At 45.6% G+C, this 27,300-nt stretch overlaps 1 protein-coding gene across 1 annotated transcript; it reads left to right on the top strand.

Moving 5' to 3' along the window:
• The first annotated feature begins 7,885 nt into the window (after window positions 1–7,885).
• On the top strand, window positions 7,886–27,173 carry bloc1s5 (biogenesis of lysosomal organelles complex-1, subunit 5, muted). The gene is made up of 5 exons (XM_068030987.1): window positions 7,886–8,136; window positions 9,040–9,122; window positions 12,742–12,871; window positions 20,368–20,426; window positions 26,685–27,173. Exons 1-5 carry the CDS (start codon window positions 8,118–8,120, stop codon window positions 26,856–26,858), a joined length of 465 nt encoding a protein of 154 aa, XP_067887088.1. The 5' UTR covers window positions 7,886–8,117; the 3' UTR covers window positions 26,859–27,173.
• The last annotated feature ends 127 nt before the right edge of the window (window positions 27,174–27,300 follow it).

Raw genomic sequence — 27,300 nt, 5'->3', positions numbered from 1 at the left:
TTGTCGGGGCTGTTGCACAGTTGGCTCTCCCCTTGCGCCTCTGTCTTTTTTCCTGCCAACTACTAAGTCTCTTCAACTCGCCACAATTTAGCCCTGTCTTTATGGCTGCCCGCCAGCTCTGGCGAATGCTGGCAACTGACTCCCACGACTTGTGATCAATGTCACACGATTTCATGTCACGTTTGCAGACGTCTTTATAGCGGAGACATGGACGGCCGGTGGGTCTGATACCAGTGGCGAGCTCGCTGTACAATGTGTCTGTGGAAGCCTTACCCATGCGCTTGTTGATTTCTGCATCTAGAGACAGGTTACTGGTGATAGTTGAGCCTAGGTAGGTGAACTCTTGAACCACTTCCAGAGCGTGGTCGCCAATATTGATGGATGGAGCATTTCTGACGTCCTGCCCCATGATGTTCGTTTTCTTGAGGCTGATGGTTAGGCCAAATTCATTGCAGGCAGACGCAAACCTGTCGATGAGACTCTGCAGGCACTCTTCAGTGTGAGATGTTAAAGCAGCATCGTCAGCAAAGAGGAGTTCTCTGATGAGGACTTTCCATACTTTGGACTTCGCTCTTAGACGGGCAAGGTTGAACAACCTGCCCCCTGATCTTGTGTGGAGGAAAATTCCTTCTTCAGAGGATTTGAACGCATGTGAAAGCAGCAGGGAGAAGAAAATCCCAAAAAGTGTGGGTGCGAGAACACAGCCCTGTTTCACACCACTCAGGATAGGAAAGGGCTCTGATGAGGAGCCACCATGTTGAATTGTGCCTTTCATATTGTCATGGAATGAGGTGATGAGACTTAGTAGCTTTGGTGGACATCCGATCTTTTCTAGTAGTCTGAAGAGACCACGTCTGCTGACGAGGTCAAAGGCTTTGGTGAGATCAATGAAAGCAATGTAGAGGGGCATCTGTTGTTCACGGCATTTCTCCTGTATCTGACGAAGGGAGAACAGCATGTCAATGGTCGATCTCTCTGCACGAAAGCCACACTGTGCCTCAGGGTAGACGCGCTCGGCCAGCTTCTGGAGCCTGTTCAGAGCGACTCGAGCAAAGACTTTCCCTACTATGCTGAGCAGGGAGATTCCGCGGTAGTTGTTGCAGTCACCGCGGTCACCTTTGTTTTTATAGAGGGTGATGATGTTGGCATCGCGCATGTCCTGGGGTACTGCTCCCTCGTCCCAGCACAGGCATAGCAGTTCATGTAGTGCTGAGAGTATAGCAGGCTTGGCACTCTTGATTATTTCAGGGGTAATGCTGTCCTTCCCAGGGGCTTTTCCGCTGGCTAGAGAATCAATGGCATCACTGAGTTCTGATTTTGTTGGCTGTATGTCCAGCTCATCCATGACTGGTAGAGGCTGGGCTGCATTGAGGGCAGTCTCAGTGACAGCATTCTCCCTGGAGTACAGTTCTAGGTAGTGCTCAACCCAGCGGTCCATTTGTTTGTGTTGGTCAGTGATTATGTCCCCTGATTTAGATTTGAGGGGGATGATCTTCTTGATGGTTGGCCCAAGAGCTCTCTTCATGCCATCATACATTCCTCTGATGTTTCCGGTGTCTGAGGCCAGCTGAATATGACTGCATAGGTGTTGCCAGTAGTCGTTTGCGCAACGCCTAGCTGTTCTTTGTGCAGTACTTCTGGCTGCTTTAAGTGCTGCGGATGTTAAATCGCTAGGGGCTTTCTTGTAGTTCAACAGTGCAATGCGCTTAGCGGCTATGACAGGTTCCAGCTCTTCATTATGAGATTGAAACCAGTCTGTAAATACGATCTGTAAAGTGCTAGGAACTAATTAGCAGGGAACTAGTTGTTATGTGTAAGTGTTCCAGTGGGGCCACATTCACAGCTGCACTGGACAGTCATGTGATATGTAACAGAAAACCAGTTACACCAGTCCTGCAGCAGGCGGCATGGTGACTGAACAAATAAATGAAAAGTTCAAGCCTTTCCAAATTTAAAGTGTGATTATTTCCAACATCTGGGAACCAGAAACAACAAGAAGACGTAACACTGGGCTTAGACAGTCACAGTTGAGTCTTTAGTAGGCATAGTTACTCAGTGTAAAAGTATTTTACACTGTTCGGAACGTTCCGATGAAGGGTCACTGACCCGAAACGTTAACTCTGCTTCTCTTTCCACAGATGCTGCCAGACCTGCTGAGTGGTTCCAGCATTTCTTGTTTTTAATCCTGCCATTTACACCTCCTCTAGACACATCTTTTGTTTCTTTACTTGTCCCATTAACACTCCCTTTGAGCCTACACTATGAACCCTTTTGTCATTTAATCTCTCCTGGCTTCCACCATATCACAGACCTTCCCTTTTGTTTTTTTTTGCCACCCTCCCCCTTTCAGTTTCTCAAAATCTATTCCTGTACATTTCTAACTTTTCCCAGCTCTGATGAAAGGTCACAGACCTGAAACGTTAACTCTGTTTCTCTCTCTAGACCTACTGAATATTTCCATTATGACAGGTTGCCAGGTCAAAAATACTATTGAGAAAGAGGCTGACTATAGAAGATCCAGAGGGGAAGTGAAAAATCAAATAAGAGAGGCAAAGAGAGAGCATGGAAAGAGATTGGCAGCTAGCATTAAAGGAAATCCCAAAGTTTTCTATAGGCATATAAATAGCAAAAGGGTGGTAAAAGGAGGAGTGGGGGAGATTAGGGACCAGAAAGGGGATTTACACATGGAGGCAGAGGACATAGCTGAGGTATTAAATGAATACTTTGCATCTGTCTTTACCAAGGAAAAAGTTGCAACCCAGGCAATGTTGAAAAATGAGGTACGTCAGACACAAGAGGGGTTTAAAATTGATAAAGAGGAAGTATTAGTTAGGCTGTCTGTACTTAAAGTGGATAAAGCACCAGGACCAGATGAGATGCTTCCAAAGATACTGGGGGAAGTGAGGGTGGAAATCGCAGAGGCATTGGTCATAATTTTTCAGTCTTCCTTAGACTCAGGGGCGGTGCCAGAGGATTGGAGAATTGCAAGCATTACACCCTTGTTCAAAAAAGGCTCTAAAGATAAGCCCAGCAACTACAGGCTGGTATCTTTAACTTCGGTGGTGGGGAAACTTCTAGAAAAAATAATTAGGGACCAAATTAATAGTCACATGGACAAATGCGAGTCAATTGAGGAAAGCCAGCATGGATTTGTTAAGGGAAAATCATGTTTAACTAACTCTCTGGAGTTTTTTTGAGGGGGTAACAGTGAGGGTTGATGAGGGCAATGCTGTTGATGTGGTGTACATGGACTTTCAAAAGGCATTTGATATAGTGCCACACAACAGACTTGTGAGCAAACTTGTAGCTCATGGAATAAAAGGGACGGTAGCAACATGGATACAAAATTGGCTGAGTGACAGAAAACAAAGAGTAGTAGTTAATGGATGTTTTCGGGCTGGAGGAAGGTTTGTAGTGGAGTTGCCCAGCATAAGTGTTGGGACGCTTGCTTTTCCTGATATATATTAATGACCTAGACCTTGGTGTACAGGGAACAATTTCAAAGTTTGCAGATGATAGGAAACTTGGAAGCATTGTGAACTGTGAGGAGGATAGTGTAGAACTTCAAAAGGACATAGACAAGTTGATGGAATGGGCAGACTGGTGGCAGATGAAGTTCAATGCAGAGAAATGTGAAGTGATTCATTTTGGTAGGAGGAACATGGAGAGATAATATAAAATAAAGGGTACAATTCTAAAAGGGATGCAGGAGCAGAGGGACCTGGGTGTATATGTGCATAAGTCATTGAAGGTGGCAGGCCCAGTTGAGAGAGTGGTGAAAAAAGCTTACAGTATCCTGGGCTTTACTAATAGAGTACAAGAGCAAGGAAGTTATGTTGAATTTGTATAAGACACTACTTCGGCCTCAGCAGGAATATTACTTCCAGTTCTGGGCGCCGGAATTTAGGAAAGATGTGAGGGCATTGGAGAGAGTGAAGATTCACGAGAATGGTTCCAGGGATGAGGAATTTCAGTTATGAAAGTAGATTGGAATGTTAGGACTGTTTTCCTTGGAGAAGAGAAAACTGAGGGGTGATTTAATAGAGATATTCAAAATCATGAGGGGTCTGGACAGAATAGATTGAGAGAAACTGTTCCCACTCATGAAAGGATCGAGAACGAGAGGGCACAGAATTAAAGTATTCGGTAAGAGAAGAAAAAGTGACATAAGGAAAAACTTTTTCATGCAGCAAGTGGTGAAGGTCTGGAATGCGCTGTCTGAGAATGCGTTGGAGGCAGGTTCAATTGATGCATTCAAAAGCAAATTAGACAGTTCTATGAAAAGGAAGAATTTTCAGGGTTACGGGGAGAAGGCGGGGGAATGGAACTGAGGGAATTGCTTTTTCAGAGAGCCAGTGTGGACATGATGGGCCGAATGGCCTCCTTCTGTGCTGTAACGATTCTGTGATTCCAGAATTTTGTGTTTTTATTTACTGTCCTCAACAGGCTCTGTTCTCCTTTCTCGTCCCATTTCCCATTGCAATTTGTCCATCTCTCTCTTATGCCGCATAATCAGTGCCAAATGCAATGTGCAGTTAACTCACCACTAAAGAAAAAAAACAAAGACTTGCATTTATATAGCCCCTTCCATGCCTTCAGCACGCCCCAAAGCACTTACAGTCAACTAAGTGCTAGCAAGCTCCTACAAATAGCAATTTTATAATCACCAGATAATCTGTCTTAATGATATTTTTTGAGGGATAAAAATTTGGTAGAAAACCAGGGAGAGCTCCCTTGCACAATAGTTCCATTGAATATTTCACATCCACCCTGAAAGGGACAGACTGGCTCTTGGTTTCATGCATCATCTATAAGTTAGCACCTCTGACACTGCAGCACTTCCTCAGTACAGCACTGGAGTATGTTATACAGACTCACGATTACACAGGCCTTCATTAAGTGTTATATGTAAAAATTATTATGGAACAATTTTTTGAAAATCATTCACACAATGTGGCCACTGCTGGCAAGACTAGCATTTAATATCCATCCCTTGTCCTTCTTGAAACGGTGCTGATGAGCCTTATTCCTGAACCACTGTAGTTCTTTGTAGCAGTTTTTTTTTTAATATAACAGGGGTGTTTGCCTGGCCACTTCAGAAGGAAATTAAGATTTAACCACATTGGTGTGGGACTGGAGTCACATGTAGGCCTGACCAGGTGTGGGCGGCAGATTTCCTTCCCTAAAGGACATTAATGAACCAGTTAGGTTTATAGACAAAACACTTGTCACTGGTCACTTTTACTGATTCCATCTTTTTATTTCCAGAGCTTTAAACTGAATTCAAATTCCCAAATTGCCCTGGTTTGATTTGGACTTGCATTTGGATTTCTTTGCTGTTATCACATGAGACACTCTGATTCCATTGCAGACTGGTTCTCAATAATGAATGACAAAAAATACAAATTCTTTAAGCATGATGTTAAAATGTTTGGTTTTGTTTTGCTTTTAAACTGGCTGTTTTACAAAGTGACCTGCTGTCCATGGGGGCAGCAGTTGGAACTCTATAGTTAATTTCAGTGGTCTTTGGGCTATGGTGGAGAAAATCAACCCAAGCTCCCTGTCCTGATCCAGTGAGCACTGCTGGAAGTACTCATGTCGGGACATCAGGTCAATGTCGGGACAACAACAAATTATATTTATATAGCGCCTTTAACGTAATAATACATCCCAAGGTGCTTCACAGGAGCATTATCAAACAAAATATGACATAGAACCACATAAGCAGAGATAAGGTCAGATAATCAAAATCTTGGTCAAAGAAATAGGTTTTCAGGAGGAAAGCAAGGTTGAGAGGTGGAGAGATTTAGGGAGGGAGGGAATTCCAAAGCTTAGGACCAAGACAACTGAAGGCACGGCCACCAATGGTGGAACAATTAAAATCAGGGATGTTCAAGAGGCCAGAATTAGTGGAGTGCAGATATCTCAGAGGGTTGTGGTGCTGGAGGAGATTACAGAGATAGTGAGAGGTGAGGCCATGAAGAGATTTGAAAACAAGGATGAGAATTTTAAAATCAAGATGTTCTTTGACTGGGAGCCAAAGTGGGTAAGCGAGCACAGGAGTGATAGGAGAACGGGACTTGGTGCGAATTAAGGCATGGGTAGCAGGGTTTTGGATGACTTCAAGTTTACAGAGAGTAGAATGTGGGAGACCAGCCAGGAGTGCATTGGAATAGTCAAGTATAGAGGTAACAAAGGCATGAATGAGGGTTTGTGCAGCAGCAGGTGAGCTGAGACAGGTCAGAGTTGGGTGACATTATGGAAGTGGAAATAGGCTGTCTTAGTGATAGCACGAATATGAGGTCAGAAGCTCTTCTCTGGGTCAAATGTGCCACCAAGGTTGCAAGCAGACTGGTTTTGTCTCAGACTATTGCCAGCGAGAGGGATGGGGTCAGTAGCTAGGGAGCAGAGTCTGGAGCAGGAACTGGAAACAGTGGCTTCAGTCTTCCCAATAATTAATTGGGAAGATATTCAACAGATGTTAGGATGGGGCTCAGCAGTGATACACTTCACAGTTGAACATACTACCAAGTCTCACTGCTCACATGTGGAGCAGTCATTTGGGAGGAAGTAAGTTGGATAAATATTTGAAAGGAAAACATTTCCAGGGTTGTGAGGAAAGAAAGAGCAGAGGAGTGGGACTAATTGGATAGCTCTACCAAAGAGCCAGCTCAGGCATGACAGGCTGAATGGCCTTCTTCAGTGCTGTATCATTCTATGATTCTATGAATAGAAGTCTGTTGACATCTGAGGAGCCATATCCCAGCAAAAATAAACGTCTGTGGGAAAGAGCACTGGAAGGAAAATGGGGAAGAGCAATAAATGTTAATGTTGTGAAAATGAACTCTCAAAGAAAAAATTGTCCTGCCCAATATTTAAAAATATATTTAATTCACACTATATTCCACATGACAAGCAGGTTTATTGGATTTAACCTGCGAAATTAGTGTACACTAATGAATCTGTAATTCCGCGTGTGCATTTATATAGCGCCTTTCCTGGCGTTAAGACGTCCCAAAGCACTTTACAATCAATGAAGAACTTTTTGAAGTGTAGTCACTATTGTAATGTAGGAAACCTAGAAGGACACATGGGAACAACACCACTTGCAAGTTCCCCTCCATCCTTGGAAATATATCAATGTTCCTTTACTATTGCTGGGTCAAATTCCTGGAACACCCCTCCTAACATCAGTGTGGGTGTACCTATATCACATGGGCTGCAGTGGTTCAAGAAGCCAGATGGTGATGTAGTGGTAATATCACTGAACTAGTAATTCAAAATCCCAGGCTTGTGTCCTAGGGACATGAGTTCAAATCCCACCAAATCTCAGTAACAGTGCCATGAAAGTATCATTGATTGTCATTAAAAACTCATCTGGCTCACTAATGCCCTTTAGAGAAGGAAATCTGCTGTCCTAAGCTGATCTGGTTTACATGTGATGCTAGACCCACAACAACGTGGGACTCTTAACTGCCCTCTGAAATGACTGAGCAAGCCACTCAAGTTGTCAATTAGGGATGGGCAACAAATGCTAGTCTTGCCAGTGACACCCACATCCCATGAAAGAATTTCAAAAAAATGCAGCCGCTGCCAATTTGCACACAGCAAGCGCCCACAAACAGCAATGTGATAATTTTAAGAGATGTTGGTTAACAATCATAAACTGATTAATTATGGTTTAATCTTGGCCAGGACCCTCCCCTGAGTCCCTCCCCCGACCTCAGGGCAAGATCTGCAGGTTCTCACTCTGCCGCCCCCTGCCGGCGGTTCCAGCTCACAGTAGAGTGGGCGGCCCTTCCGCCCTCAGCCAATCACAACCATTGTTCTTGACAACCGTTGGAACAACCAATCAGTGACTCTCATAGAATCAGTTTCTCCACCAAATCAGCTTGGGAAGAAACCATTGCCTTGTCCATTACAGGGGGTGGAGTGTTTAATCTGCTGGTTTAAAATATTTAAATACAGTTAGAAGCAGTCTGTTCATTCGGACCAAGTCCCGGGTGTTTAATCCCTCTCCCATCCTCAGTGCCTGCGGCTACCGGTTATAGAATCGCCCTGGTTGTTTGTGGTGGTTCCGGCGACTGGATCAGCTGATCCAGAGAGAGGAGCGCGGCATGGAGCGCGCGCGGAAAGGTTAGAGTGTGTTTGGGGTCAGAGATCAGGGGTCAGAAACCTCGGGGGTGTGTGTGTGTTCTCCCCACTCACATCGCCCCGCCCCCTCCCCTCCCCAGGGTCCAGTGAGTGTCCCACATTCCCCCCCCCTCCCCCCACAGGCTGGTGAGTGTCCCTCATTCCCCCCTCCCCAGTGTCCAGTGAGTGTCCCACATTCCCCCCCCTCCCCCCACAGGCTGGTGAGTGTCCCTCATTCCCCCCTCCCCAGTGTCCAGTGAGTGTCCCACATTCCCCCCCCTCCCCCCACAGGCTGGTGAGTGTCCCTCATTCCCCCCTCCCCAGTGTCCAGTGAGTGTCCCACATTCCCCCCCCTCCCCCCACAGGCTGGTGAGTGTCCCTCATTCCCCCCTCCCCAGTGTCCAGTGAGTGTCCCACATTCCCCCCCCTCCCCCCACAGGCTGGTGAGTGTCCCTCATTCCCCCCTCCCCAGTGTCCAGTGAGTGTCCCACATTCCCCCCCCTCCCCCCACAGGCTGGTGAGTGTCCCTCATTCCCCCCTCCCCAGGGTCCAGTGAGTGTCCCACATACCTCCCACCCCCCCCCAGAGGCTGGTTGTCCCACATTCCCTCCCCCCCCCCCCCTTGGAGGGGCTGGTGAGTGTCCCTCATCCCCCCCCCCCCCAGGGGCTGGTGAGTGTCCCACATTCCCCTCCCAGGGGCCAGTGATTGTCTTTCCCCCTGGGGACAGGAAGTGTCCCTGGGTGCCAGAGTGATTGGTTCCTGGCCATTGGACCCCAGCACTTTTAAATGTGTCTTTGACGATTGCCCGCCATTCTTCCTCTGTTACTCGCTCTCCCTCCTCCTCTTCCTCTTGTTTCAATGTTTGACCAGTCTAAATTTGTTGAATTTTTTTGTTATTTTGGCAGATTTGAGTGAGATTCATTCCAGGCTGTTTGACCATAGGCCCATCATCCAGGCAGACATTCGCTATTTTGTTAGAGAGTTCGAGGTCAGTATTTTTACAGGAAGGATGGGTGAATCGTATGCGTGGAAAAGCATGTACTTTCTCTGTTGGACCTATTTCCAGCCTCCCTCCTCCTCAGTAAATTGCTTGCTTTGTTTATACACCTCTCATTGTTACTGACAAAATTGCACAGCCAGTTTTAACCTGCAGAACAGAACCTGCTTGCTTTTCCCTAATGGTGGTGGTTATTGTTGTCTCTGCACCTCCCTTTGTATTTTTCTCTGGGGCTATTGTGCAATCTGGCTGCCCCCCAAGCATGTAACCCGACTCCTGAAGTGACAAAGTGAAAGACTTTTCTATGCAGCAAGTGGTTAGTATTTGGAATGCACTGCCTGATAGGGAGTTGGAAACTGATTTGGTAGTAGCTTTCAAAAGGAAATTGGATAAATACTTCAAGGAGAAAAAATTTCGGGAATATAGGGAAAGAGTGGGGGAATTGGAACTAATCAGATTGCTCTTCAGAAAAGAACTGGCACTGATTCAGTGGGCTGTATGGCCTCCTGCTGTGCTGTACTGTTTTATGATTCACTGACACCAACTGCCTCTCCTTCAGGTCCTGGTGACTGTTTTATTCTGCATGGTCTTTGGGGGTTAATTTCTCCAACCTGCTTCCTGACCCCATCACCAATTCAGTACCTCATAACACTGCTGGTGGATCAACACTCACCACCTCTTCTGTATTACTCTCCAGAATGTTCAGGCTCTTCTCCCCACAATGTAACAGAACCCTCCCAGGTTGCCTAAACATTCCATCGCTTGCCCAAATTGATGATGTAGTTGTGGTGTACATTTCATTGCCAAGACATACCTTATTCTCCAGGCACCTTCTCTTTCAAGTACATCATTCTCTCCTTCAACAGCAGTTTTGTTCTGAAAACAGTCTGATTGCAATCATCAGCACAACACAGGAGTGCTGTCCACCTCAGTCCCTTTAATTGGTATCCATTTGCATTTGAAGGATACATTCTCAGAGACAGGGACAATGCATTATTTAATGTACTTAACCATACAGACCAACATGTCCTGAGTTCGATTCCGGGTCTATGCTGTGTTGGGTGATCTCAATTGAGACAATTATAAGGATGCTACACTTGGTGCGATGGATCCTTGGTTAGGGAAGGGTAAAGGCAGCCAGGGTTTGTGCTCCGCAATTGCTCTCCAACAGCTTCACCTGGAAAATGTGAATGTGTTGATATCTTGAGGGCAGGGTCTGACTTGCCAGTGATGCTCTCTAATGGTGGAACAGCCTTTGACCAATTGCTGTTTACACATACACCTGTATAAAAAAACCACTTAGATGTGCTCCCAGCCTGATTCGGTACCACATCAGGAACGAGCTTCAGAAGGGACAGAAATTGTGTTTTTGAGGAAAAGGGGAAAGTCCAAAAATGCTGTTTTCTTTCAGTGAGAAATTGTCCTAAAACATAAAAAATTAGATGGAACACCAGGGGTAGGAACCTAAGACTGGAAGCATTCAGTACTCCCATTTGGAAACAAACAAACTTATTAGCGAGAGACAGCATGGTTTTGTGAAGGGGAGGTCGTGTCTTACTAATTTGATTGAGTTTTTTGAGGAAGTGACGAAGATGATTGATGAGGGAAGGGCGGTGGATGTTGTCTATATGGACTTTAGTAAAGCCTTTGACAAGGTCCCGCATGGCAGACTGGTGCAAAAGGTGAAGTCACACGGGATCAGATGTGAGCTGGCAAGATGGATACAGAACTGGCTCAGTCATAGAAGACAGAGGGTATCAGTGGATGGGTGTTTTTCTGAATGGAGGGATGTGACTAGTGGTGTTCCGCAGGGATCAGTGCTGGGACCGTTGCTGTTTGTAGTATATATAAATGATTTGGAGAAAAATGTAGCTGGTCTGATTAGTAAGTTTGCGGACGACACAAAGGTTGGTGGAGTTGCGGATAATGATGAGGATTGTCAGAGGATACAGCAGGATATAGATCGGTTGGAGACTTGGGCGGAGAAATGGCAGATGGAGTTTAATCCGGACAAATGTGAGGTAATGCATTTTGGAAGGTCTAATACAGGTGGGAGGTATACAGTAAATGGCAGAACCCTTGGGAGTATTGACAGGCAGAGGGATCTGGGCGTACAGGTCCACAGGTCACTGAAAGTGGCAACGCAGGTGGATAAGGTAGTCAAGAAGGCATACGACATGCTTGCCTTCATCGGTCGGGGCATAGAGTATAAAAATTGGCAAGTCATGTTGCAGCTGTACAGAACCTTAGTTAAGCCACACTTAGAATATTGCGTGCAATTCTGGTCGCCACACTACCAGAAGGACGTGGAGGCTTTGGAGAGGGTACAGAGGAGGTTTACCAGGATGTTGCCTGGTCTGGAGGGCATTAGCTATGAGGAGAGGTTGGAAAAACTCAGATTGTTTTCACTGGAAGGACGGAGGTGGAGGGGCGACATGATAGAGGTTTACAAAGTTATGAGCGGCATGGACAGAGTGGATAGTCAGAAGCTTTTTCCCAGGGTGGAAGAGTCAGTTACTAGGGGACATAGGTTTAAGGTGAGAGGGGCAAAGTTTAGAGGGGATGTGTGAGGCAAGTTCTTTACACAGAGGGTGGTGAGTGCCTGGAACTTGCTGCCAGGGGAGGTGGTGGAAGCAGGTACGATAGTGAAGTTTAAGAGACATCTTGACAAATATATGAATAGGAAGGGAATAGAGGGATATGGGCCCCGGAAGTGCAGAAGGTGTTAGATTAGGCAGGCATCAAGATCAGCGCAGGCTTGGAGGGCCGAATGGCCTGTTCCTGTGCTGTACTGTTCTTTGTACTGAAACAGGCTTCCCTCTATAAGTACAACCATGGAAGCTAGATACTAATCAGAGAATAAAACAGTACAGAAGGAGGCTATTCGACCCATCAGGTCGAAGCCAGCTCTTTGAAAGAGCGATCCAGTTAGTCCTGCTCCCCTGCTCTTTCCCCATAGCCCTGAAATTCTTTTCCCTTCAGTTGTTTCTCCAATTCTGTTTTGAAAGCTACTATTGAAACTGCTTCTGATGAAGGGTCACTGACCTGAAACGTTAACTCTGCTTATCTCTCCACACATGCTGCCAGACCTGCTGAGTATTTCTAATATTTCTTGTTTTTATTTCAGATTTCCAGCATCTGTAGTGTTTTGCTTTAATTATTGAATCTGCTTCCTCTTTTCAGGAAGTGTTTCCAGATCATCATAGCTCATGTCACCTCTGGCTCTTTTGCCAATTGTCTTACATTTGTACCCTCTGGTTACTCACCCTTCTGTCACTGATGTGAAGTTTAGGGAATTTGGTGAAAAATGAACAGTAATTGCTTTTGGCCACAAATTACCTGATCATTTATGCACATAACATTATTCCGCCTTTCATTTTGTCTTCAGAAAACTTAATTTTTTAGTCCTAATGGCTTTACTTGACATTGCTTTTGTGCTGTGGTGGTGTTTCTCACACCTTCCTGTCCCTGTGTATTCCAGTATTGATTGCAACCTGCCTTAATTTTCTTTGTTGTACAAATGATCCTAACCTCGTGGAAGATTGCTTGATTTTTAGGACGGATAAAAGTAGAATGTTTTTACATTGGTCGCCTTTTTTTGTTTCCAAAGGAGAAGCGTGGATTTCGAGAGCAGAGGGGGCTGGAAAGCGTGAACAATCTGATAGTGGAGCTCAATGACCAGACCCTTCCTAAGACCAAGGAGGCAATGAGCGGCGGCATTCCAAGTGTTCTTGCCAGGTGTAAGTTTACTGGTTTTGACACGATATATGTTTTGTGGTTTAAACACTGTGAGGGGCTTTGATAGAGTATGTAGAGAGAAACTGTTTCCAGTGGCAGGATTTAAGATTAATTGGCGAAAGAACCAGAGGGGCAATGAAGAGAATATTTTTGGTATAGAATGGATTGTTATGACCTAGAATGCATTGCCTGAAAAGTTGGTGGAAGGAGATTCAAAAGCGAGCTGGCTAAATACTTGATAATCGCTCCTCAGTTTAACTAGAATTGCCCTCTTTCTCCGCCTTTTCACTCACCCCACTACTTGGGTATCTCTGCTGATAACTTGACTCTCCATTTATGGCTTTTCTCTGCTCAGTACTGTTGTGCGGTCTCCAAGTTTGCCAGAATACCTCTTGTTAACAGGTTACACCATCTGAAGCTCTGAGTCTGAATATTTTTCCTGGCACCACTGTGGACTAGGGATGGAGGTGTAATGGTGTGCTGCTGTGCATATGCAACAGATAATTGGCAGTTTACTAATGTTATCACCACATGCCTGATGCACAGCAAGGCAGTACTCCACGTAAGTGTGCAGTGACAGGTTCCCGTCCCTGTTTCTGTACCTTGGGGGCAATTTGTCAACTTTTGGCCAGCATCTTCATTTTCGATCACCCAGTGCAGCAGCTGAGCAGGTCCTTTTGGAAGCCCACTCCTTGTTGGTCTTTTGTGATGAAGGAGGTCCCAACATCTGCAAGCTGCATCTTCTACATTCTCCTCCATTCCTCCTCTTCACTGTCCTCTTTGCCATTTTCCACTTTGCACCTAACTTTCTCTTTGTTGTGTTTCCATTGCTTCTCTTAGTGTATCCTTTCCATCTCCTGCTACCCCTCCACTGTCTCGTTCCTGATCTTCCTTGCTACACTTCACCCCCTCCTGCTTCATCTTTTCCCTCAAAATTCCCATTCTCCCTGCCATATCATTTTCACTTTCCCGATCACCTTCCTTAATCCCATCGCATGCCTCTAATTGGCCACTTTCACTCATTCACTCCCTCAGTCCCTGTTAGCTAGTTTTGTGTGAGTTCAATCAACAACAGTAAGACAATACACTCACTGGGAAAGTTCTGTTTGTTCAAAATTTAATCCTCCAAATGTGGTGAAGTAACTTACAAATTAAGCGAACCTGATTCAGTGGAGTCTATCTATCGAGCCCTTGATAGATAGATAGATATATATATATAGTCATTGAGCTCAAACGTCCCAGATCAAGTCCAAATTCCTGTTATAGTTTCACATCTTTTTATATCTTTCAGAACTCCCCATTAAAATGCCCAAATATTATAAACTGCACGCTCTAATTACAGTGATGAATGGGTGATCTATATTGCTTCTGCTGATTGAAATGCAGCGAGTGGTTAGGATCTGGAATGTGCTGGTTGAGGGTTTGGTGGAGGCAGATTTAAGTGTGGCTTTCAAAAGGGAATTGGATAAGCACCTGAAGAACAACATTTGCAGAACTATGGGGACAGAGTAGGGGAATGGGACGAGCTGAGTAGTTCTTAGAGAGCCGGCATGGACGCAACGGGCCGAATAGCTGCCTTCTGTGCTGTAACCATTCTATGATTTCTGTTCTATTGATGTGGCTGAGGATGATTTTGCATTGCACTGTACCGTCATCCTTCATTTTCTCAACCGTCTTGTTCTTCCCGATGTCACCTGATCACCTTTCAATGAAGTAGCAATGGGCTAGCGTCTAATGACACCATGTGTAGTTTCACGATCAGTCTGACCTCAGTGGTGGGTGAATTGTTAGAATCCATTCTGAGGGACAGGATAAACTGCCACTTAGAAAGGCACGGACTGATTGGGGATAGTCCACATGGATTTGTTAGGGGAAGATCATGTCTTACTAACTTAATTGAGTTTTTTGAAGAAGTAACGAGGAGATGAGGGTAGTGCAGTGGATGTGGTCTACATGGATTTTAGTAAGGCATTTGACAAGGTCCTGCATGGCAGACTGGTCAGTAAAATAAAAGCCTATGGGATACAGGGGAATGTGGCAGGTTGCATCCAGAATTGGCTCAGGGACAGGAAACAAAGGGTAGTGGCCAAAAGATGTTTTTGCGAATGGAAAGATGTTTCTAGTGGCATTCCACAGGGCTCAACGTTGGGTCCCTTGCTGTTTGTGGTATATATTAATGATTTGGACTTAAATGTGGGAGGCCTGATTGGGAAATTTTCTGATGACACAAAAATTGGCCGTGTAGTTAAGAGTGGAGAGGATAGCTGTAGACTCCAAAATGATATCAATGGTTTGGTTGAGTGGGTGGAAAAGTGGTAAATGGAATTCAATCCAGAGAAGTGTGAGGTTATGCATTTGGGGAGGGCAAATAAAGTGAGGGAATGCGCAATAAACGGGAGGATATTGAGAGGGGTAGAAGAAGTGAGAGACCTTGGAGTGCATGTCCACAGGTCCCTGAAGGTGGCAGGACAGGTAGATAGAGTGGTGAAGAAGGCATATGGAATGCTTTCCTTTATTGGAGGAGATATAGAATGCAAAAGTAAGGATGTAATTCTAGAACTGTATAAAATGCTGTTTAGGCCACAGTTGGAGTATTGCGTACAGTTCTGGTCCCCACAGTACAGAAAGGGCATAATTGTTCTGGAGAGAGTACAGAGGAGATTTACAAGAATGTTGCCAGGGCTCGAAAGTTGCAGCTATGAGGAAAGATTGGATAAGCTAAGGTTGTTTTCCCCACAACTCCGGCTCGGCTCCCTGATCCTGATCCCAGTAGTAGTACACCATTGTAAAAGGGACAATGGTGGGAGCTGATTCAATGTTTTATTACCTGCACCCCCTCCCCCCCCCACTCCCAGCTCACCCCCCTCGCACCCCCTTCCCAGCTCCCCCCTTGCACCATCTTCCCCTCGCACCCCCTCTCCCTGCACCCCTCTCCCCTACCCCCTGCAGCTCCCCCCGCACCCCCTTCCCTTCCCTCCACCCCTTCCCACCGCAGTCCTCCTCCTCGCACCCCCGCCCCCCCCCCCCGCACCCACTTCCCTCCACCTCCTCCCACCTACCCCTGTGTAGGGGCCCCAACAACCCCACTGCCTTGTGGGCGTCTCGGGAGAGATCAAGGCTAAGGGAGTAAACCCTAACAGAAAATCCGGAGCGGAACCCCGAAGGCGGTCATGTCACCTTTGGCATGTTTCCGGCAGTTCCTGCAGCCATATTGGTGCCAAACGTCGTGCTCTGCACTCCCTTGGACCCCACCAGTAAGGCCGAGAGGGGGGTTTTGACGCTTGGGCAACTCACAACCTCCATACATCCGCCCAGGCATGCGCCATGGAGAGGTCACTCCATAGTCGCCTCACAGCGACCAAATCAACACGGAAGGCAGCAGTTACAGGTTATAAGTCCAGCTCAATTGATGTAGAGATTGGGCGCCACAGATTGCCTTTGTCGGTGGGAGAGGTCATCGCATCTCACCGGACAGCTACCGCCCGCCTCAAACCGGTCAGTAAGGTTCTGTCCCGCCGCAGTCCACCTGCTTCAATGGGTGCTTGGAGCTGAGGGTCATTGCCCGAAAAGTGGACTGCAACACCGCACCAAACGACCAAAAAAGGAAAGAAGGTACCAGCCCTTCGTTTTGCAAGCTGGAATGTCAGAACTATGTGTCCTGGCCTGTCGGCTGACTTTACACAAATCAACGATTCTCGGAAGACCGCCATCATCAACAACGAGCTCAGTAGACTCAATGTGGACATTGCAGCACTTCAAAAGACACGCCTCCCTGCGAGCGGATCTCTAACAGAGCAAGACTACACCTTCTTCTGGCAGCGTAGGGATTCTGAAGAACCAAGACAGCATGGAGTGGGCTTCGCCATCAGAAACTCTTTGCTCAGCATGATAGAGCCACCCTCAAATGGCTCGGAACGCATACTGTCCATCCGCCTGTTCACCGCCTCTGGTCTAGTACACTTACTCAGCATCTACGCTCCAACACTCTGCTCCCCATCTGAAGTTAAAGACCAGGTCTATGAGGAACTCCATAATATCATTAGTAGCATCCCCAACACCGAACACCTATTCCTGCTTGGGGACCTGAATGCCAGGGTTGGGGCCGACCATGACTCATGAACCTCCTGCCTTGGGCGCTTTGGCATTGGAAGGATGAATGAGAATGGACAGAGACTGCTTGGGTTGTGTACCTATCATAACCTCTGCATCACCAACTCATTCTTTCACACTAAACCCTGTCACCAGGTTTCTTGGAGGCACCCGAGATCACGTCGTTGGCACCAGCTGGACCTCATCATCACAAGGCGAGCCTCTTTAAACAGTGTTCAAATCACACGCAGCTTCCACAGTGCGGACTGCGACACCGACCACTCCCTGGTGTGCAGCAAGGTTAGCCTCAAACCAAAGAAGCTGCATCACTCCAAGCAGAAGGGCCGCCCGCGCATCAACACTAGCGGAATTTCTCATCCACAGCTGTTACGCAAGTTTCTAAATTCACTTGAAAAAGCACTCCAAAACACTCCCACAGGGGATGCAGGGACCAAGTGGGCCCACATCAGAGACGCCATCTATGACTCAGCAATGACCACCTATGGCAATTGAGTGAAGCGGAAAGCAGACTGGTTTCAATCTCACATTGAAGAGCTGGAACCTGTCATAGCCGCTAAGCGCATTGCACTGCTGAACTACAAGAAAGCCCCCAGCAAGTTAACATCCGTAGCACTTAAAGCTGTCAGAAGCGCTGCACAAAGAACAGCCAGGCGCTGCGCAAATGACTACTGGCAACACCTATTCAGTCATATCCAGCTGGCCTCTGACACAGGAAATATCAGAGGGATGTATGATGGCATTAAGAGAGCTTTTGGGCCAACCGTCAAGAAGATTGCCCCCCTCAAATCTAAATCATGGGACACAATCACTGATCAACGCAAACAAATGGACGGCTGGGTGGAACACTACCTAGAACTGTACTCCAGGGAAAATGTTGTCACTGAGACTGCCCTCAATGCAACCCTGTCTCTGCCAGTCATGGATGAGCTGGACGAACAGCCAACAAAATCGGAACTCAGTGATGCCATTGATTCTGTAGCCAGCGGAAAAGCCCCTGGGAAGGACGGCATTACCCCTGAAATCAAGAGTGCCAAGCCTGCTATACTTTCAGCTCTGCACGAACTGCTTTGCCTGTGCTGGGACGAGGGAGCAGTACCACAGGACATGCGCGATGTCAATATCATCACCCTCTATAAGAACAAGGGTGACTGCAACAACTACCGTGGAATCTCCCTGCTCAGCATAGTGGGGAAAGTCTTCGCTTGAGTTGCTTTAAACAGGCTCCAGAAGCTGGCTGAGTGTGTCTATCCTGAGGCACAGTGTGGCTTTCGAGCAGAGAGATCCACCATTGACATGCTGTTCTCCCTTCGCCAGCTACAGGAGAAATGCCGTGAACAACAGATGCCCCTCTACATTGCTTTCATTGATCTCACCAAAGCCTTTGACCTCGTCAGCAGAAGTGGTCTCTTCAGACTATTAGAAAAGATCTGATGTCCACCAAAGCTACTAAATATCATCATCTCATTCCATGACAATATGAAAGGCACAATTCAGCATAGCGGAGCCTCATCAGACCCCTTTTCAATCCTGAGTGGCATGAAACAGGGCTGTGTTCTCGCACCTGCACTGTTTGGGATCTTCATCTCACTGCTGCTCTCACATGCTTTCAAGTCTTCAGAAGAAGGAATTTTCCTCCACACAAGGTTGTTCAATCTTGCCCGTCTAAAAGCGAAGACTAAAGTACGAAAAGTCCTGATCAGGGAACTCCTCTTTGCTGACGATGCTGCATTAACATCCCACACAGAAGAGTGTCTGCAGAGACTCATCGACAGGATTGCGGCTGCCTGCAATGAATTTGGCCTAACCATCAGCCTCAAGAAAACGAACGTCATGGGACAGGACGTCAGAAATGCCCCATCTATCGATATCGGCGATCACACTCTGGAAGTGGTTCAAGGGTTCACCTACCTAGGCTCAACTATCACCAGTAACCTGTCCCTCGATGCAGAATTAAACAAGCGCATGGGAAAGGCTTCCTCTGCTATGTCCAGACTGGCCAAGAGAGTGTGGGAAAATGGCGCACTGACACAGAACACAAAAGTCCAAGTGTATCAAGCCTGTGTCCTCAGTACCTTGCTCTACGGCAGTGAGGCCTGGACAACGTACATCAGCCAAGAGCGACGTCTCAATTCATTCCATCTTCGCTGCCTCCGGAGAATCCTTGACATCAGGTGGCAGGACCGTATCTCCAACACAGAAGTCCTTGAGGTGGCCAACATCCCCAGCATATACACCCTACTAAGCCAGCGGCGCCTGAGATGGCTTGGCTATGTGAGCCGCATAGAAGATGGCAGGATCCACAACGACACATTGTACAGCGAGCTCGTCACTGGTATCAGACCCACCGGCCGTCCATGGCTCCGCTTTAAAGACGTCTGCAAACGCGACATGAAGTCCTGTGACATTGATCACAAGTCGTGGGAGTCAGTTGCCAGCGATTGCCAGAGCTGGCGGGCAAGCATAAAGGCGGGGCTAAAGAGTGACGAGTCGAAGAGACTTAGCAGTTGGCAGGAAAAAAGACAGAAGCGCAAGGGGAGAGCCAACTGTGTAACAGCCCTGTCAACCAATTTTATCTGTAGCACCTGTGGAAGAGTCTGTCACTCTAGAATTGGCCTTTATAGCCACTCCAGGCGCTGCTCCACAAACCACTGACCACCTCCAGGCGCTTACCCATTGTCTCTCGAGACAAGGAGGCCAAAGAAGTTTTCCTTAGAACAGAGGAAGCTGAGGGGTGACTTACTTGAGGTGTACAAAATTATGAGGGGCCTAGATAGAGTAGACAGGAAGGACCTGTTTCCCCTCGTCGAGAAGTCAATTACCAGGGGGCACAGATTTAAGGTGATTGGTAGGATTAGAAGGGACATGAGGAAAACCCTTTTTCACCTATAGGGTGGTGGGTGTCTGGAATTCACTACCAGGAACGGTGGTGTAGACAGAAACCCTCAGTTCTTTTAAAAGGTACCTGGACATGCACCTGAAGTGCTGTAACCTGCGAGGCTATGGATCAGGTGCTGGAAGGTGGGATTAGATTGAGCGGCTAGTCTTTTCAGCTGGCACAGACGTGATGGGCTGAATGGCCTCCTTCTGTGCCGTACTTTTTCTATGGTTATGTGAATGTCAGGGGAATGGATCAGGGTTAGCTGTGATATCCTTATGGGAATTCCTGTACTTCCATATAAAGAATGAACTGTTGGATGAAGTACAGGAGGGCTGCTTTCACCCTATTACCATACTCTGCAAGAGATGCTGTGTAGTCTGTGTCATAAGTGTGAAAGATAACCTTGAACTCTATTTTTTGATCGTTGTGTTGCCTTGCTGAACGGAAATCTCACTCCTAATATTTCCCTAGTGCTGACTGTTCACAGACTTTTGTGCTTGTTTTTTTCAGTGCAAGCTGCAAATCACATTATGAGCAGAATCCAGCAGAGGGAGCAGGAGGCCGATCAGGTCAGTGTTACAGCTTCACAACCTCAAAATGAATCTTTTCAACATCCGAACATTTTTCTGAATGAGGATGGCGGGGGTATGGGAGGCCCCCACACCTGCTACAGTTGGCAGGGTGGCTCTGCTTATTTTCCGCTGATGCCACTGTTCTTTATTTAATTGCTCTGCGCAGAACTGAAATCTGAGTCTATTTGCGTGGTTCTGTCGCTACATTGCGGGATAGATTCTAGAACATCGGTGGGAACACAAAGCAGCTGCCCAAGAGCTGTTGTTCAAAAGTCTCAAATACAACTTTGGTATTTCAGGCCTTGGATTGTCTCTGCTGTTATAGAAATATCCATAGAGACTCACAGAGGGCATCTTTGGGCCTTTACTGGGAAGGCTGAGCATGCAGCCAGCTTATGGGCCCTGGAAACTGGCTCCACAGACTATGGTTTCCATTTGCTTTTGTTGGTATGGATGAGGTTCGGGGTATGGCAGGAGGGAACGTGCCGTGAGGTAATGCCCAATGTCTCCAAACGCACTAGCCTCTTCATTTAATATTAGCTGGAGTAATCGTTCGATTCAGCAGCATTAGTACAGTGTAAATATAGCATTAATCTCTGAACCAATTGTTCATACACCAAAAATCGCATTGCTCTAATGGAATCTTGATATATGGGCAATCCAATTTCCATTGAAAAAAGACTTTGTTTACTCGTACGGAACAATCTCACAGCACAAATGACTTTAAACAGTCGGCATTACTCCAAGGCAAATTGAAATTTATCATCCTTTCCACACCAAGGGGCATATACTAGTAATCCAGTCAGTCTGCTTAAGGTATAGCCAAGGATATGAAGTAAATTAGAATTGTTTTGTTTCTCAAATCAGTTTATGTAGAATTTACAGCACAGAAATGATAATTCGGCCCACTGGTCTAGGCCAGTGTTCAAGTTCCACTCGAGCCTCCTCCCACCCTACTTCATTTAACCCCATCAGCATAACCTTCTATTCCTTACTTCTTCATGTGCGTATCTATCTCCCCCTTAAAGGCATTATACTATTCGCCTCAACCACTCCATGTGGTAGGAAGTTCCACATTCTAACCATTCTCTGGGTTAAGAAATTTCTGCCAAATTCCTTTCTGTATTTACCAGTGACTATCTTTTATATTTATCACCCCTAGTTTTCTCCCCCACAAGTAGAAACATTTTCTCTCCGTCTAACTTATCGAATCCCTTCATATTTTTGAAGATTTCTGTCAGGTCACCCTTCAGGCTTCTCTGTTCAAGAGAAAAGAGCCCCAGCCTGTTCAGTCTTCCCTTATAGTTTAATGTTGAAGTTGACTTGCCAGCTTAGTGTGAGTGTCGCAGCCACTTTGTTGCATTGTCAGCATCATTGACCTAACTTTATTCAGTGTCGTCAATGGATAGGCCAAGTCTTTTTCACTATTGTGAATGTGAGGGAGGGGATTAAACAGCTGTATGTAGTGTGCAAACTTTCAGCAAGTGATTTTTCAAGCTTGAGCATTTACAGTTTTTAAAATTAAATTGGTGTTTGCCAATTTTGAAATCATTTATTGCATTTGGAACTTGCAAGCTTCTATTTTCTTGAGGGTGTTTTAAGTATTTTCTTGGCGAAGGGTGCCTGGGTGGGGGGAGATTTTGAGAAAGAGAGACCTTTAGCTGTTCACAGCATATGCTAGATGTACAGATTACAAGACAATGGAATAGAATGGAACAGGAGATACCAGTATTCTGATTTGGTATACTGTCAGTCATGGTAGTGACCAGACTTGTTTGTGGTCTGTTGTGCTACAATATACTGTCATCAATAGTCTTAAGTATTTAAAATGCAGGTATGGTGCAACCTTTATATTTCCTTTATATGCAGAAGACATAAATCCATTAGAGTGTGACTTAAAGTATTAAGGTTTCACAGTTAAATATTTAAAGCAACAATAAGTTTGATTGTTTTTTGAATTTAGTAAATGCTGGCCTTGCCAATGGCACCCACATCCTGTAAATGAATTTTAAAAATTGTTTGCCTTAGAGCAGAGAAGGTTAAGGGGAGATTCAATAGAAATCATGATGGTTTTTGATGCAATAAAAATGGAAAAACTGTTCCCACTGGCAGGAGGGTCAGTAACCAGAGGACACAGATTTAAGGTAATTGACAAAATAACCAGAGGGGGAAGATGATGTGTATATAATGCATACACACTGAGTTATCATCATCTGGAATGCACTGTCTGAAAGGGTGTTGGAAGTACATTCAATAATAACTTTCAAATTTGAGAAGGAAAAACAATGCAGGGCTATGGGGAAAGAGCAGGAAGTTGAACTAATTAGATAGCTCTTTCAAAGAGCTAGCATAACCACAATGGGTCAAATGGCCTCCTTCTGTGCTATATGATTCTATGTTCTCTTGAGGCTGGCAGCTGCTGATCAAGTGGTGTCTATAGGGAAGGCTTGCCCCAATTTAATAATAACTGAGTAATTTTAAAAGATGATTTCTGTACACCTAGTTAATCATTGCATTGATGCCCTGGTTTCTAGGATGAACAAGTAAGAGGATCTTGTAGATATGCTAGGCCTTGCAAAATGCTGTACATAATCCTACATTATTTCAGATTGCTGGGCAGGTAGTCTGACTGCTTGTCCAAGATTATATTTTTGTGGCCTTGGCACTCCAATATGCAGGGTCACTGGATGCCACCTGTGACCTGTTGACTTGCTACAAACCACACAATTTCAACAGACCCAATTAATTATCACTTCATAACTGCCAACTGTTAATGATTCCTGCTGATGGAGGCCCCAGCCACACTCTTACTGTTGTTGACAAACATCAGCATGAACTAGGCCTCCCACTGCTCCTTGAGCCCAGCTGCTATTGCAACAGATTGAGTCCTTGCACTGCCCTTATCACTTCTTCTTTGGCCTCCTTGTCTCGAGAGACAATGGGTAAGCACCTGGAGGTGGTCAGTGGTTTGTGGAGCAGCGCCTGGAGTGGCTATAAAGGCCAATTCTAGAGTGACAGACTCTTCCACAGGTGCTACAGATAAAACTGGTTGTTGGGGCTGTTACACAGTTGGCTCTCCCCTTGCGCTTCTGTCTTTTTTTTTCCTGCCAACTGCTAAGTCTCTTCGACTCGCCACACTTTAGCCCCGCCTTTATGGCTGCCCGCCAGCTCTGGCGATCGCTGGCAACTGACTCCCACGACTTGTGGTCAATGTCGCAGGACTTCATGTCGCGTTTGCAGACGTCTTTGAAGCGGGGAAATGGACGGCCAGTGGGTCTGATACCAGTGACGAGCTCGCTGTACAATGTGTCCTTGGGGATCCTGCCATCTTCCATGCGGCTCACATGGCCAAGCCATCTCAAGCGCCGCTGGCTCAGTAGGGTGTATATGCTGGGGATGTTGGCCGCCTCAAGGAGTTCTGTGTTGGAGATAGGGTCCTGCCACCTGATGCCAAAGATTCTCCGGAGGCAGCGAAGATGGAATGAATTGAGACGTCGCTCTTGGCTGCTGTACGTTGTCCAGGCCTCGCTGCCGTAGAGCAAGGTACTGAGGACACAGACTTGATACACTCGGACTTTTGTGTTCCGTGTCACTAATGGCAGGGATTATGGCTTCTTTGTACTGTGGGTGGGGACTCTCGCAAAAACGGGAGATGCAACTATTGAGGTCCCCATTCCCTACCATTAGTGCTGAGAAGGGGAGGAAGGGCTGTGGCCTGATCCAGTGTGTTAGCAATAGGAGTGAGTGGTTGAGGGCTTTAAGAATGATGATGAATTGGCTGGTTTTGAGGGGAATGAAACCGAACGGAAGCTGGGAGCAGTGATTATGGTGGGACTAGAAGGAGAATTCAGTGTTTGGGAAGGTGGAGACTGCTGGAAATAACAGATTGGGGTGGGAGAGTGCTGGCATGAAGTTGTGGGGTGGGGATATGAAGTAGCAGCAATTTTGAATCTTCATTCATATTTCTCCTTTCACGCTATCATGTACTTGAGGTTCATTTCTTCCATACAAGTGAAGATTACAAGTCTGTATAACTACTTAGCAGGGGACCATCAGACTTGAATTGGCTCATGGGAGGAATGTTTCAGCTTTCACCAGTTTTCTCAGGTAGTAAGTATGTGATTACATGGCTTTGGATGGGGCTTCACTCTGGCATCTTGTAGAAAGGAAGAGCTACTTGTTGGTGGGAAAAATAGCTAGTGGTCATTTTTTGTGCAAGGGAAGGCACAATTGACTCAGTAGAATTGTTCATTTTATACGGATCAGTTAGATGTGCAATCTTTTCAGAAACCTGATTTTGGTCCTTTTTGCTGTTAATTATTCTAGTTAAATGCAGTTTTAAAATGCATTGTTTGTAGAGCTTTTCATAATGGGCGATTCACTTGTATTAAGTACACGGATCTCGCTTCCGCCCATTGTACCACGCTTTTTAACACCAACTACTGGGCATCACTGCCAATTTGCCTAGACACCCAGTTCTTTAAAGTCTGAGTGACTGCTTATGGTAAATTCAGTCATATTGGCTTCTGGAAAATTGCATTGAGAGACAGCAAACAAAATTTGAAACAAAAACAGAAAATGTTGGGAACACTCAGCAGGTCAGTCAGCCTCTGTGGGGAGAACAGACGAGTTAATATTTCAGAAGTGGCCCTCTTGGTCAGAACTGCAAATGCTAGAAACCGAAATAGAAACAGAAATTGCTGAAAATGCATAACCCATCCGTTGGCATCTGTAAAGGGAAAAAGTGCTTTGTGATTTGAGTGTGTACACTTAATCGGAACAATCTTTTCGGTACAAGTGGTGAGTGACTTATGCATTCCCAGCATTTCCTGTTTATGTGTAGGAGATAGACTGTTACTGCCATTTTAGTGGTGGCCTGAGAGTTGCCTTGAATGAACTTGCACTGAACGTGTTTTACTTCAGAGACATGCAACCAAAAAGCTAGCACTTTGATGCCTTGTCTGTGAGGAAGGAAGGAGTTTCTCCTTGTGCTCTTGCTTCACTGCCCCTAAGGGGTGTCTCCACCATTCCATTCCAAGTAAACAAGGAATGTTAATTAAATTTTCAGTGGCATCATTTTGCATGTTTTTTTTAACCACTATACATAGTCTGTCTAGGAGATAAAGTCTCGCTGTGTGTTCTATCTGATTGGGGCCACTTAGTCATTTAAGCACCATGGTGCATTATTAGTTGTGAATGAGTAGTAACTGTCTCTTCCTTTTTATAAAGTTGTGGAGCATCATGCTGCGATTCAGTCCTCAGTGTTTCTGGCATGCGAGTGGCTGTATAAGGCTGAAAAGTAGAAGTTTGAAAAAATGAGAAGGAAAGAGAGAAAGAGGCAAATGTGGGAAGGAAGAAAGCTGAATTAGAGAGAGCCTTGATCTGTAAAGGACTACTTGTGAAAAGTAGCAATGACAATTCAGGACATGTTTCACCTCATTCTCGTGACGTTCTCGACTGTCAATTTAAGTTAAACTTACTTTCACCTTTTGGAGCAATGTTGATTGTAACCGTTGTGTTTCCTAATTGACAGGAAAGTTGGGAGGAGGAAAGAACTTGCCTATACATCATACCTTTCACATCCTCAGGATGTCCCAAAGCATTTCACAGCCAATGAAGTACTTTGAAGTGAAATCACTGTTGTTAAAATGGCACACTTGCTTTTTTTAAAAAAAATTATCTGGGAGGTCAGTTTTATGGAGATTTTTCTTGCTCCGACACTACAATTTCCCCCAAAGTTACAGCAGTGGAACAGGAGGAGCCACGAGAAAATTGACCCCCATTGTCTTGGTTTGCCTGTGGTTTCCTCATTAAAATTCAGTAACTTTTTGAGCTAAAATCATGGTGATTTGTTGAGCTGCATAGTAGAAATTGGGCTCCTGACATCACTTTTCTAGCTGAATGATCTCTATTTTTACAAGGTGGTGGTAGAAGAAGTAATTTTGCATTTGTGTGCATTAGTGAGATAAGATGAAACAGGGGACTGCTCTCAGGGCAAGGAGTAGGGAGAAAGGTTTGCAGAAGATTTTTAACCCAGTTGCTGTGTTGACCCAAGTTATGATTGCTACGAAGTTGAGTGGCAGATGTAAGTTTTACATAATTGAACAGGCTGAGGCTCAGTATTAAAGGGTCAATTGTTTCTTGGACAAGGATGCCAAAAAGAGTAGTTGTTCACAAGCTGCTGGCCTACATTTCAGAAATGCCGAGACCTGTTTACATCTGTCTGAATACACATTTCCTTCTTGTTGTTTGAAGAATGACCAGCTGCGAGCCAGCAGAGTGAGGCGCAAGGCTGAATGGGAGGCCTTTGTGAACGAGCAGCACCGCAAAGGTGCAGAAGCGGAGGAGGAACATGCGAAAGCGGCCGAGTGGCTGAAGGAGCAGTATGCAGTAATGGAGAAGGACTTGGTAAAGTTCAGGACATTTTAAGAAGCTGCATCACAATGCAGTTCTTGGGTCTGTGCTCTTTCCTGGTCAAGGGTGTTTAAATGTGATGATGGTGGTTGATGCATGCAGGAGGAGGAGGCGGGGGTCGGGGGGGATACATTAAAATAATTTTATTGTTCAAATAATTTGCCAATGACGTTTACTGACTGCATTACTGGTTCTTTTATGCTTACAGTGGCTGTTTCAACAGCAGAGATTATACAGACAATGTTCCAACAAGATACAGCAGAATTGTAAATATTTACAAATTATCTGAGCAAAAACTGTCTGATATTTCTATAAAAGCCTTATCACCAACATTGCAAAGTGCTTCATAGTTATTATTGAAGTGCCGTGACTATTAATATGTAGGTGGCTAGAAATGATGGTTTAAGTCATAAATTGAAATAGGATTTTTGAATACCGCTTTAGTATCTGTTGCACG

Source organism: Heterodontus francisci, chromosome 5 (assembly GCF_036365525.1).
Source record: "Heterodontus francisci isolate sHetFra1 chromosome 5, sHetFra1.hap1, whole genome shotgun sequence".
Lineage (NCBI taxonomy): Eukaryota > Metazoa > Chordata > Chondrichthyes > Heterodontiformes > Heterodontidae > Heterodontus > Heterodontus francisci.
This window is presented reverse-complemented; position numbering and strand designations above follow the sequence as displayed.